Genomic DNA, 13,092 nt, shown 5'->3' on the forward strand with positions numbered 1-13,092 from the left:
ATTTTGGCAATGTGGTTATGTGAAATGGTTTGATTCAGGTATATTTTAAGCAGTAGAGGTCATTTTTGAGATTGTAATTATTGAAAGATTACTTGATATATGCATTTATATATTTTTTTCTGTCAGATACAATATGCCTTTGACTCATTTAAATAAAGCAATGTGACAATGGACCACACTGTACTCTGGGGCGGTAAAGGGAAGTGTTGGAAAATATTATGTGTGTGTAACACTCTGCTTCAGTATCCAGACCTGTAATCAAACATAACCAACATGAATAATGTTGTTAATAAATGTTTTTAATTGTACTGGTATTTTAACAGATACTGATGTGTTGTGACAACAGGATGATGCCTTTTAAAGGGATAGTTCACCCAAAAATGACAATTCTGTCATGATTTACTCACCCTCCTGTCATCCCAGATGTGTGATCCCAGATGGGTGAAGAAAGTCATAGATCATTTTCTTTTTTGGGTTAACTATCCCTTTAAGTTTTTTTCGTGTGTGACAAAAATGTTTGTACTGTCCTAATCAACATAAAATAAGGGTATGGTGAAAATAATATTGATGTTAACTGTGTGAATCTATCTTTCCTCTGTGAATAATACTGACGGTCCTTGATGAGATCAAAAAATAATGATATATATATATATATATATATATATATATATATATATATATATATATAGATAGATATATTATACACACACACACACACATTGTTTTTTAAAATCAAGTGAGTACTGTAAATCGAGTGGCGGAACATTTGAATAAGTTTCTATGCCCGGCGGAATGGTAATTTCGATGTACCACGTAGGTGTAATTTGATTGGTTGAGATTTGAAAGCGACGGCGCATTGTTGATTTCTGATTGGTTGAAATTTTCGTGCGATGAAATAAGGATATGTATGAAGTAGTAGCAAAAGGTGAGTAGTTTATTAAACGTTTTAACAACACTTGATTTGTTCCATAAAAAAAAACCATAAAAAAAACTTCAACTATGCTTATCCCGTAACCACCAAAATGTGACCAATCAACAAAACGGAGGCAGTGCATTAAGTTATTTAAACAGCTATTTCTTATTTAGGTTAATAACTTTGACTATAATGTGGTCATAGGTAGTGCTTTTGTTTATTAAGGAGTTTGCTTGTTATATGAGTTACTTATTTTGGCGCTATTCATTTATTGTGAAAGGTTGTTGCTTATTGCTGTTAGAAACGGAAGCTGACAGTTATTAATTAATTTGTATAGGGATTTTAATTATTATTATTTTTTTTTAATTAAAAAAAGGTTATAGTTCTAGATTTGTTTATTTATGTATTTATTTTTAAAGGGGAAAAAAAGCCTAAATAAAAAACTAAACATAAAATAGAGTGAATATTTAATTATAAAATTAATAAGGTTGCTTCCAACCCTGGTAACAAGGATTAGATTAAAGGTTTATTGATTAAAAATTAGTACAGCTCTGGTGTCTTTTAAGCAAGTGCTTAACCATTATTGTTAAATACTTGATATCTTCAGCAGATTAGCCAGTTTTGTTGTTTTTATTTGTTGTCATGACACATCTCACATGTCACTTTACTGTCTACTTTTAGATCTCTGGAGGTCCACACATTGTGCTTTACATTCAGTGGTGCATAATGCCCTCCCCTTGCAAACGTGCCCCACTTAGAGAGGAGCTGCTGCTGGAACTGGCATGCGAGTGGGGCTCATGTCAGGAGATGTTTGAAAAGATGCAGGAGTTCTGTCAGCACATAGAGAAACATTATAAAGCTACTGTAGAAAGTGAGAGCTCGGATTTACCAGGTATGTCTAGCACACCATAAATATGACTACATTGAATAAATAGCTTTTTATTTGGAATGCCCAATTTCCAGTGTGCACCAAATCCTCATGGTGACGTAGTGACTCGCCTCAGTCGGGGTGGTGGAAGACGAATTTCAGTTGCCTCCATGTCTGGCGGAGACATTGTTTATGTGAAGCTTTCACACTATTCTTACTATTTGGACATTTTCACTAAGGGGTGTACTCACCTTTGTTGCCAGCGGTTTAGACATTAATGGCTGTGTGTTGAGTTATTTTGAGGGGACAGCAAATTTACACTGTTATACAAGCTGTACACTCACTACTTTACATTGTAGCAAAGTGTCATTTTTTCAGTGTTGTCACATGAAGAGATATAATCAAATATTCACAAAAATGTGAGGGGTGTACTCACTTTTGTGAGATACTGTGTATGTGTGATGTATATATATATATATATATATATATATATATATATATATATATATATATATAAAAACAATTTCCTACTAGAGTGTTTTTAGTTATGCACAAAAATTAAGGATTGAGATAGGGTGACAGGATAGGGACAGCTTCAAACTTTAATGCATAAATTTACAATAATTACAAATGTTATAGCTAACTCCATCCTAATTCATGAAATGAAAACGGTACTAAAAGCAGTGTTTAAAATTCTTTGCTACAGGAAAAGACAAAAGTACCACTTTGTCACTTCTGTGAATACTATTTCTTGATGAATCAGAGAATGTGTTTTTAAAAGACCTAGTTTACATTTTTCAAATTTGCTGTAATAATCCAGATTCCCAACACTTCTTGAGAAAAAAAGGACATTCCTAAGATGTGCTTTTAATAAATGCTCAGTCTTATGGCTGTGTGCAATAAATAATGTTTGTTTGAACGCATGCTCACCAAATAAAATGGCATTAGCTATAAGAAAAGAGGCTCACATACCTCTCAGGGTTACAATGGCAACAACTAGCCTACATGTTTATTTATTAAATATCACATATAGAGCACAACGTGTGCAAGCCTCTTTTCTCACAATTGATGCAATAAATAATGTGAAAGCTATGCAGAAAGCAAAACAGAGATGTTTTGGTTTACTGAGAAAGTTCTCCAATACTGGATGTTAGTGCCGTTGTAGGGAAAACAGTTATTTCATGTCTGCCTGCATGTTTTACAGAAGAGGAGCATAACTGTCTGTGGCTTCTGCTCAGTGGAAGGTGATGGGGAGCTGCTTAGACACATGTTCTTCCATTGTTACCACACCAAGTTGAAGCAGTGGGGAGTTGCTATACTCAAGGGTCACAGCGACATGGGCACCTGCTCGGTCGGTGTCCATACCTGCAACATCTTGCCTGAGGTCCAAGAGAACTTCCTCTGTCTTTGGGAGCACTGTGAGGTATGGTGACATTTTTGTTGTGTCAGGAGGTTGTGGGAAAGGATGCTCCTTTTTAGTAGATCGTAAAGTCAAATCAGGGGTTAAAATCATAGGTGTGTTTTTGTGAGGAACTGAGGATGTGGGATAAAAAAAAGTCAAATTCTTCTATTATTGTCTGAATTTTGTCAATACTTTAGTTGTCTGTATTTACAAAGAAATAAAGTACTCCGCTGATAAGTGTTTTTTGTGTTCAGATGTCTATGGGTAATCCAGAGTGGTTCTTCAGACATGTGGAGATGCATGCCCACTGTCTTGAGGCCAAAGAAGAGAGTGTGTTGTTTTGTGGCTGGAAAGGTAAGAAATGACTGTCCTAACATTATGCATTAAAGAGTTGCAATTATGATAATTGTGAGCTGAAGGAAGAACATGAATATCTGTTATTCTTTCTTTAAGTACAGATTTATGTGAACTAAGTATTTTTTTCCCCACTTTTCCATTCTTCAAAGGTTCACTCCTAAAGAACTGAATGTAATTTTGACATACTGTGTATTTAAAAGGATGTACACTTGTACAGTCACTGGAGTGCTCCAGAGTTGGTGCGTGCAACAGAGAGGCTAATACTGTTATATCAGTTGTTTAGGAAGTCAGTGAAACATGATTATATATTTACTTTGTGTCTTTCATTTCACTCCATGAGCCTGCTTTACGAATGTTAACACTATCAGGTTAATTTAGATCAGAAAGTTACTCAGGAACTGTTCAGCTTTACTGCATCTGATATCAAGTTTTTTGGGAGCCATGATTATTCTGCCTATTAAAGGAAACTCTAATGGCATAGACATTGAGCATCTTCTATGTCAAATGTGATCGGTTTAGACTGCTCATCATGACTGAACAGATTACAAAACTTCTGAGAAGACATTCTATTTAACTTTCCTTTTGCCTTTATAGATTGTGAGGAATCTTTCAAGGGCAGGTTTAAGTTGCGAGAGCACATGTGTAGTCACGCGCAGGAAAAGCTGGTGGCATGTCCGACCTGCGGAGGAATGTTTGCCAACAACACAAAGTTCTTCGACCACATTCGACGACAGACCTCCATAGAAGGTGAGTGGGGTTGTGTTTGAGCTCTGCAAGGGCAGCAGCAGGGGTGGGGATGGTAGTGATGGCAGAAACGAAGCTTTCCGAAACTTCCAGTAAATTGAACCCATTGCTTCGGAAAATGATTCGCTGTTTAGAAGTGCTTGAAACACCGCACACTGAGTATATCTGCTGGTAACAGGTGTGTAAATGCAATGAGAGACTCGAGTTAAAAGCAGCTGTGACACAATACATTGGAAATTATTTACTGCCCTGTTTTTGTCATATATTTTTCATAGTTGTCTACAATATCCTGAAATAAACAGATGTGAATATTTGGATAATATGTAGACCTTCATATATAAGTTGGATTTTTTATAATTGCTGTTTTAAAATGATTTTATACATCATATATATTTTAAATGTTTATTCTAAAATAACACTTTGTTTTGTATAAATCTTTTTTACAAATATTTATGCTTTGACAGATTAATAAACTAAACATTATGGTAATAAGTTACACTCCTTCGGGGTGGGAACTCAAACTTACTCGTCCTATTGCTTTAGGTTATTTAGCTAGTGTTAACCACTACAAAAAAGGAAGATAGTGCGTGTTATCAAGTACAATAATCAAAGACAAAGACAATTTCTCTTTAAATATCATAAAATGTTATTTCTTTCTCATAAACACAACATATAGATTTTTTTCCCTCTCTTTGGGAACACAAATCAAGATGATAGACGGGAAAATTAAAATTACAATTAAAATCAGCAACTGATGTTTGAATCAGTCTGATTTTATAAACCTTAGTTATTGCTGAATTGACTCGAGATCAGTTACAGCCTGCATTTATTCTGTGACTCACTGTAATGTTCTGTGATCACTTGTTTCTCCTATCACCAAAAAATTCCTTGTGTATGTGAGAACACTTGGCAATAAAGCTCATTGTGATTTAGCACTGATTCAGGAGCTGTGTCTCGTCTGGAAGGCTGCGTCCTCCGGAGGTCGCATTTGTTAGCTGCATACATCATCTCGTTTATTTTTTTTTTATCTTTCTTTTTCTTATTTTTGTATCTATTGTCAATGACTTTTATGTATATGCACTTACATTTTATACAATTGTTAAAATTTTTTGCATTACCAATAAAAAACAAACAAATTAAACGACCTCCAGAGGACGCATCCTTCCAAACGAAAGACAGCCCCAGGGTTTCACTGTAGGTTCTGATCAGCAACCCTAGCATAACCACGACACTGTTTTGAAACAGTGTGGCTGTGTACCACTTCAAATTTGTATGCCCTTCCCTTGCTAACTTCCCTTTGTCTCACAGACTTGGATGTACACTACCGTTCAAAAGTTTGGCGTCACTTGCTTGAAAAGTTTCTCACGATCTTAAAAATCTTTTGATCTGAAGGCGGATGCTTAAATATTTGAAATAATTTTTGTAGACAAATATTATAATTGTGCCACCATATTAATTGAATTTCAAAACTAAAATTTTATTTAAATTGTATTTTATTTTTTTCTTAAATTGATGACTTGGACAGAATAATTAAGAAATCAGCCAATATAGTGCTGAACATGGATGGGAACTCCTTCAATACTGTTTAAAAAGCATCCCAGGTTGGTTGAGAAAATGCCAAGAATACATGTCTGCAAAATCTATTCAAAGTGTGGCCACTTTGAAGATGCTAAAATATAACACCGTTTTGATTTATTTTGGATTTTTTTAGTCACAACTTAATTCCCATATTTACATTTATGTACTGACTTTACTATTCTAAAATGTGAAGAATTATATATTTTTTTAAAAATAAAGAATGAGTAAGTGACCCTAAACCTTTGAACAGTAATGTATGTCATTGCTTACGTTGCGCAAGTGTCTACTGCTGGTGGAACTTGTGCAGTGGGTTTAACTGGAACACCCTAAACACTTGATCACTTGGAGCACGTTGAAGGCTGATGTCAATATGTGGAATAGACCTTTTTCACAGACTGTAATGAGGTGTTTTCGCCTTATTTATCAGTAAATCTTCCATTTTATTTTTATTATAAAAAAATGTAAATATTGAGAGTATATTTATAAAATTATGCTTTGTGTTATTACCCTGGAATGAGTTTTAAAAACTGAATTACCACAGCTGCTGGGGGGTTTCTATTGTTATTGTGACAGTAGATGTGGCTTCTTCTCCCATATTACTGTATTAATCCACCGCTCTCTATTGTTTTCGTCTTCTGGAAAGTCATTCAAAATAGTGGATTTTTTCTTTTGGTCTTGGAGCAAATGGGTAAGCGAAAATAATATTTGCTGTGATCTCCCATTCCCTGCTGTCGAAATTTACCCTGTAAATGTTTACTTCGGTGTTCCAAAACCTGGAATGTGAAAAATGTCTATTATTGAGTGATTTTTACACCAGATTGATGCAACCACTGATTCAGGTAAAATTTTGTTGTAATTTCAAAGGCCTATGTATAGATCTCGCATGTTTCATTTTTTTTTATATTAGAATTATTTGTTAGATAGGATTAAGGTTTACAAAAATGAAAATGGTAACATAACAATGAACACGTAGGTTATAACTGTGTGACAAACAGATAGTTTAAGGTTACTACAAGTATTATGCTGTTAAATCTCCCTATAACTTTTGTAAACTGCTTAATTGACCTAACTTCAATTCCATCATGCATTAGAGTTGTGTGTGGGTGGGGTTGATGAAGCAGGATATGCTGTCACATCACAATCGAGTTGCATTATGAGATATGCAGCTGCCTGATGTGTTCAACAGAGTATACTTGTTCCCTCTGTCAAAATCGAGAGGTTGAGGATCAACAGAAACAGAAACTTCCCTCGCTCACTGAACGAAGTGGAATGGACTTCCAAAATGGTGGCGGGGATTCCCCTGAGGGGAAGTGTTTAGGGGAGTTAGTGAGTGGATGTTAATAGTGAAGTGTAACGCAGCCTATTATGTATGAACCCTCGTTTGCAAAAATCACGTGACTTGGCCATTTTGATACGCGCTCCGAAGCATTGGTGTGAAACAAATGATTCATTAAGGTTTTGAAGCTTCATGAAGCAGTGTATCTAAAGCACCCATGACTAGGGAAGGGTTTACGTACAGCAGAACCAGCAATAACAGAGAAATTGTAAACCTTTGCATGTATTTACTTCTCTGTAGATTGTTATAGTCTTTCTTTTACTCGCCCCATTCTAACTAGTGGATTTTTTTATTTTTATTATGAACAGTCTTAAATTATATAAAATGTGATTACACTGATAAATATGGATGGACCCATAATATGTATATTTCTTTGTGTGTGTAGGTCAAAGGTTTCAATGTTCTCACTGCTCAAAACATTTTGCCACAGAGAGGCTACTGAGAGACCACATGAGGAACCATGGTATGGGTCTTTTATATGTTAATGGTATAGATTATCAAAACAATTTACTCACCCTCACAGCATACCAGATGTTTATGTTTTTCTCTCTTCAGAAGAACACAAAGATTTTTAGAAGAATATTTCTGCACTTTTGGTCCTCCCATTGCAAGTGAATGGTGACCAGAACTCAGAAAGTCCAAAAAAGACATAAAGGAGGCATAAAAGTAGTCCATGTGTCTCCAGTGGTTTAATCCATATGTTCAGAAGCAATATGATATATTTGGGTGAGAAATCAATATTTCAGTCCTGTTTTACTATCAATCTCCACCTTTGACCAGCCCCAACCATTCGAACTTGCAACTCCAGGGGTGGTAATCAGCATCAATAATCGCTGAGCTACCCAGTCCCCCTGCTGGAAAATTCATATTTTCTGAAGAAACTTACAAATGGTCACTGAGTGACATTGGCAGTGTTGATCCTCATTTTCACCTCACAATAATGGTACAATATAATTCTTCTTTGATTTATGATTGTTGGAATACCTAAATTACAAACATTAAATAATCTTTTATCTTAGAACTAAACCGTCGCTAGGGGCTAATTAATATGCACGCAGTTAATATGCTCATAGTTTTGCTGGTATTTATCTACCACTACATTTTAGCTCACAATCAAACAGTTGTAAAGTTATTACATAGATATTTTTTTAATAATTATGCTGTGACCATGAATATTGACCTTCCCTCAATATCTTTAAATACACAAGCCATGCCAATACACGATGGTGACTACAGAGAAAACAATGTATTAGAACAAATCAAATAATTTAAATTGAGTTATGTCTTATCTATAGCTCTTCCATACATTATGCATCTCAGTCACAGTGACCACTATGTAAGTTCTAAAAATTATAGTCTATTATTAAGACTAACATCCTACTTTTGTCTTAAAACTCATTAAGGTGTGACCTGTATGTTATAATTATGTGTTTCTCTGTTCAAAGTCAACCATTATAAATGTCCACTGTGTGATATGACCTGTCCATCACCTTCCTCACTGAGAAACCACATCAAGTTTCGACATTCCAATGAGAAGCCCTACAGCTGTGACTACTGCGAGTACAAGTGAGACCTGTTTCTTACAAAAAATGCAGTAAGCACTTAAAACAATAGTTCACCCAAAAAATTATAATCCTCTCATCGTTTACTGACTATAACGCCATCACAAACATGGATGGCTTTCTTCTGCGGAACACAAACAAAGATATTTTTATGGTGATATGAGGTTTTTTTATTGGGTTAATTTAGTCCAAATCTTTCAAGCTACAAAAAGGCAATGAAGGCAGCATAAAGGAACTTTATTGATTTAATCCATAAATGACCAATCAGTAGTTTTGGGTGAAAAGCTGACCAAAATGTAACCCCTAATCCATAATCTCCTTGTTGCGATCATGCTGGAGTTACAAGGGCGAGTAAATTATGTGAGAATTATAATTTTTTTTGTTTAGCTGTTACTTTAATTACCAATGGCTGTGATTTGTTTATGCTGGAGGATAATATTTATAATCTGACAGCTTGCTATGCAGTTACAGGTGTTAGCATTTAAGACACTTTGTTTAGAATGTAATTTGTGTTTTTGTGTGGGTGTGGTTCTCAGCTGTAAAAACCTGATAGACTTGCGGAAGCATTTAGACACACACAGCAGTGAGCCAGCTTATCGATGTGACTTCTCTGACTGTAACTACTCCACACGCTCCCTTTACTCAATCAAGAACCACTACAAATGCATTCATGAGGTGAGCCAATCAGAAAACTCCAACCACATTCATATCTACACATGCTCAGCAAATCAGAAAAGGACGACACATTACATTAGAAAATTAGCTAAGGTAGTCAAATAATTACAGCTCTTAAAACAAGAGGTGAGGCTAAGTCATACAGAAAATACAACTGAATTACAAAATATGTTATGCAAAAACTTTACTGTAAGCAGATAGTTTGCTTAGACCAACAGATTAATGGTATTGTTTGTTAAAATGTAAAAGGGCAAATGTAACTTTCATTGAAGAATATGATTGTTGTAATGATAATTTTTGAGCTATAAAATAATATAATGTGAAAAGATCCATTCAGATGTACCTTCATACAGGCAGTAGCACAATGCATACACAACAAATATATAACATTATGAAATTTCAGTGTTAGCAAGTGTGTGCATCACTAAAGCTAATAAAATGTACATTGCAAATGTACAGTGATTCAAATTCCGCTCATGACTTTATAGTAGTTAAAAAAGTTAATGTTCTGTTTTGCATTGTTATTAAGGGAGATTACACCCCTCGCTATAAGTGTCACGTGTGTGAGCAGTGCTTCACCCGGGGAAACAATCTCACTGCCCACCTACGCAAGAAACATCAGTTCAAATGGCCCTCAGGACACCCCAGATTTAGGTTTGAAGACTTCCTCCCTTGTTCTGCTCTCACATACCCAGACTTTTGACTATAGAAATAATGTCTGGTCTACTTGGCAACTTATTCTGTCCAAGAAAAGCCCATTTAAAGGGTTAGTTCTCCCAAAGATGAAAATTCTCTCATCGTTAACTCACCCTCATGCTATCCCAGTTGTGTATGCAGAGCACAAACTAAGAAGAATTCTTTTTAGAAGAATATCTCAGCTCTCTTGGTCCATACAATGTAACTGAATGCCAAATTTTCAAGTTCCAAAGTCCAAAAGGGCAACATAAAAGTACTGCAGATGACTCCAGATGACTGGTTAAATGCATTATCTTCTGAAGCCAAATCAGATTGAAGCTTTTGGTTTCAGAAAGGTCTAGTTAATTTTGATGTGCAATGTGCATCGGACTTCCTCATATGGAGTGTTTGTCTTCATTTAGGTTTGTTTTCATGGTTGATATCCTCAACCAAACTAATAATAAATTCCATTGTACCTGCACTTTCAGATATAAAGAACATGAAGACGGGTTCATGCGACTGCAGCTGATCCGTTATGAGAGTGTGGAGCTGACAGAGCAGCTGATGCGGGAGAAGCAGGGGGAGGGGGACAGTAGTGAGTCCACCCCACAGGACATCCAGCCAGGTGAAGAACTGGAGGAAGTGGAGCCCATCGCCACCATGTGTGGAAAGGCAGGGATGAGAAAGCAGGTTGCAGAGGACTGTAGGACACAGGGAAATGGAGAAAGTGTGTTCCTGGTATTGACAGGAACCTCATCAGAGACAGACTCTACGAGGGAGGAGTCAGTGATGTGTCAACTGCAAGACACCACTCAAAAGTTGGGCATGGAGGTGGTCTAACTCCGCCTCTGATTACTGGAAATCCCTGAGACCGCTACTGTATATCAGTCAATAAAAAGGGGTTAGGGTATGCCAAACTCTGTGATTCACATTACTATGAAACTAACAGATTGAGATCCAGTTGGCACTGGTGATGTGAATGAGTTTGAGCCATATATGTGTTTGTGTGTGTATTAGAGAGAGAGAGAGAGAGAGAGAGAGAGAGGAAATGTGTTTAATCACACTGAACAATTTAATCAGCTTTCTTTGACTCTCCTGGTTTAGTCATAAGCCGCAGTCACACTAGGCTTCGAGGATGCTAAATTGTTTTGGACATCGCAACGGACCAGGATATTATGTCACCCGAGGGCTTCTAGTTTTAATAATTAAATATCAAATAATAATATATTAAAACAACATGCATCTTTTAAAAAACGTTTTCTTTGAATTGAGCCAAGAGGTCAATGTGTGACTTTTCAATCTACTGTTCGTCACCAGTTTCAATCACTCTTCTTGTCGTCCACATTTGCAGGTCAGAGTTCACCAAACTTGAAATTTTCTCCACTGCACAGAAGTGTAGTGTGACCACCCCTTTAGTGAAGAGTGGATAAGTTTCAAACTCAGAGGATGACTCTTTACAGTGTATAGTTTTATGTAGTAAGGCTATTTGCTCTTGTTTTGAAGTTAATTTGGAAGGACTCCTGTTTGATTTATTTTTCAAATTGATACTAGTTTATGGGTCACTTTAATCTAACATGTACTGTACATTCAGGTTCTGTTCTGCTGAAAGGTTCTTTACTATGGAAACTTTCTGATCTATTCTATCAAATTAAAAAGTTGTTTTAAAATAGATTTTTGTTTTAAATTTAGTTTTGGTGTCCAGGAAGATGTCTCTAATAGAAGACTTTTGTTGTTTGTCATTGACTCTTAAACATTTAAAGGAATATTCCGGGTTCAATACAATTTAAGCTCAATCGACTGCATTTGTGGCATAATGTTGATCACCATGAAAATGAATTTTGACTCGTCACTCTTTTAAAAAAATATTGTTTCCCGTGATGCACTTACAATATTGAATGGGGCCGATTTTTGAACATTAAAATACTATTTCAAAAGTATAGCTACAAGACATAAACAATATGCATTTAAACATGATTTTAGTGTGATAAAATCACTTACTAACATTTTATGTGTAAAGTTATAGCCAATTTTACAAATTCGTTACCATGACGATTTAAAGTCAACAAAAGCTAAAATGACTGTAGAAATGGCAATTTAAACAACTTTACAGCTCAAATAATACACAAGTTTTAACGGAAGAATTATTGAAAGTGCTTTAATAAAATTATTAGCTTTCTGTTTTTAATTCCTCAAAAAATTGGCCACATTCACTTCCATTGTATGTGCCTCACTGTAATCTAAATTTTTTCTTGTTTGAAATAAATTTTTGTGGTAATCAACATTATTCCACAGATGCTGTCGATTGAGCTTCACTTGAATTGAACCTGGAACATTTCTTTAATGGAGAAGGAAGAATTCAATGCGACCTAACTCACATGAATGACCCAATTCGATTTGTATTAAACAATGGCAGTAATCTCAGAATGTTGTAATCCTCTTTTGTTTTTCTCAAATTGAATCAATTTAAAAACCGGATATATTACATGTGTTTTTACAAATTTTTATATAAATATATGCCTATACAATGTTTAAATTAAAGCTTGTGTGAGGAAAAAGCGAGTGTTTGGGGGTTAATCCACTTTGTTCTTAAGAGGTCCTGTGTGTGACAACAGTACTTGTAAGTACTCTTTGTTTGAATCTCTTAGGGCAGGAGTCAGCAGGCAGGTTGTGCTGATTTAGGCAGTTAGATGCATTACTGCAGTAGTCAGAGGTCATTTTTTAAACGCTTTTCTCAGATTTGTGGGTAATTACATGCACTACTGATCTCAACCACACTTTAATCTTCAAGAAGCACACAACTCTACAAGAAGAAACACAGATGTGAATCAGGTAGAATTAATCTCTTAAATCATCCTTAAATGTGAGAAACATGAAAGTTGCATTCAACATAACAAAATGCAGAACCCCATGACTCCCTTTCTCTATGACCTGTTTCTCTCTGCTCTGGTGATATTAGCTGTGTATTAATGAGTTTAAAAGATT

The 13,092-nt window shown here is 35.5% G+C and overlaps 1 protein-coding gene across 1 annotated transcript; it reads left to right on the forward strand.

Annotated features, from left to right (window-relative positions):
* Positions 1–878: 878 nt before the first annotated feature.
* Positions 879–12,654, forward strand: LOC127642441 (histone H4 transcription factor-like). Its single transcript, XM_052125060.1, is given in 11 exon segments — positions 879–925; positions 1,595–1,805; positions 2,986–3,001; positions 3,003–3,204; positions 3,438–3,537; positions 4,135–4,287; positions 7,584–7,661; positions 8,644–8,764; positions 9,297–9,435; positions 9,965–10,089; positions 10,599–12,654. Coding segments are annotated over 10 exon segments (1,452 nt in total). The 5' UTR covers positions 879–925; positions 1,595–1,639; the 3' UTR covers positions 10,951–12,654.
* The last annotated feature ends 438 nt before the right edge of the window (positions 12,655–13,092 follow it).

Source organism: Xyrauchen texanus, chromosome 4, assembly GCF_025860055.1.
Source record: "Xyrauchen texanus isolate HMW12.3.18 chromosome 4, RBS_HiC_50CHRs, whole genome shotgun sequence".
In the NCBI taxonomy this organism is placed as follows: domain Eukaryota; kingdom Metazoa; phylum Chordata; class Actinopteri; order Cypriniformes; family Catostomidae; genus Xyrauchen; species Xyrauchen texanus.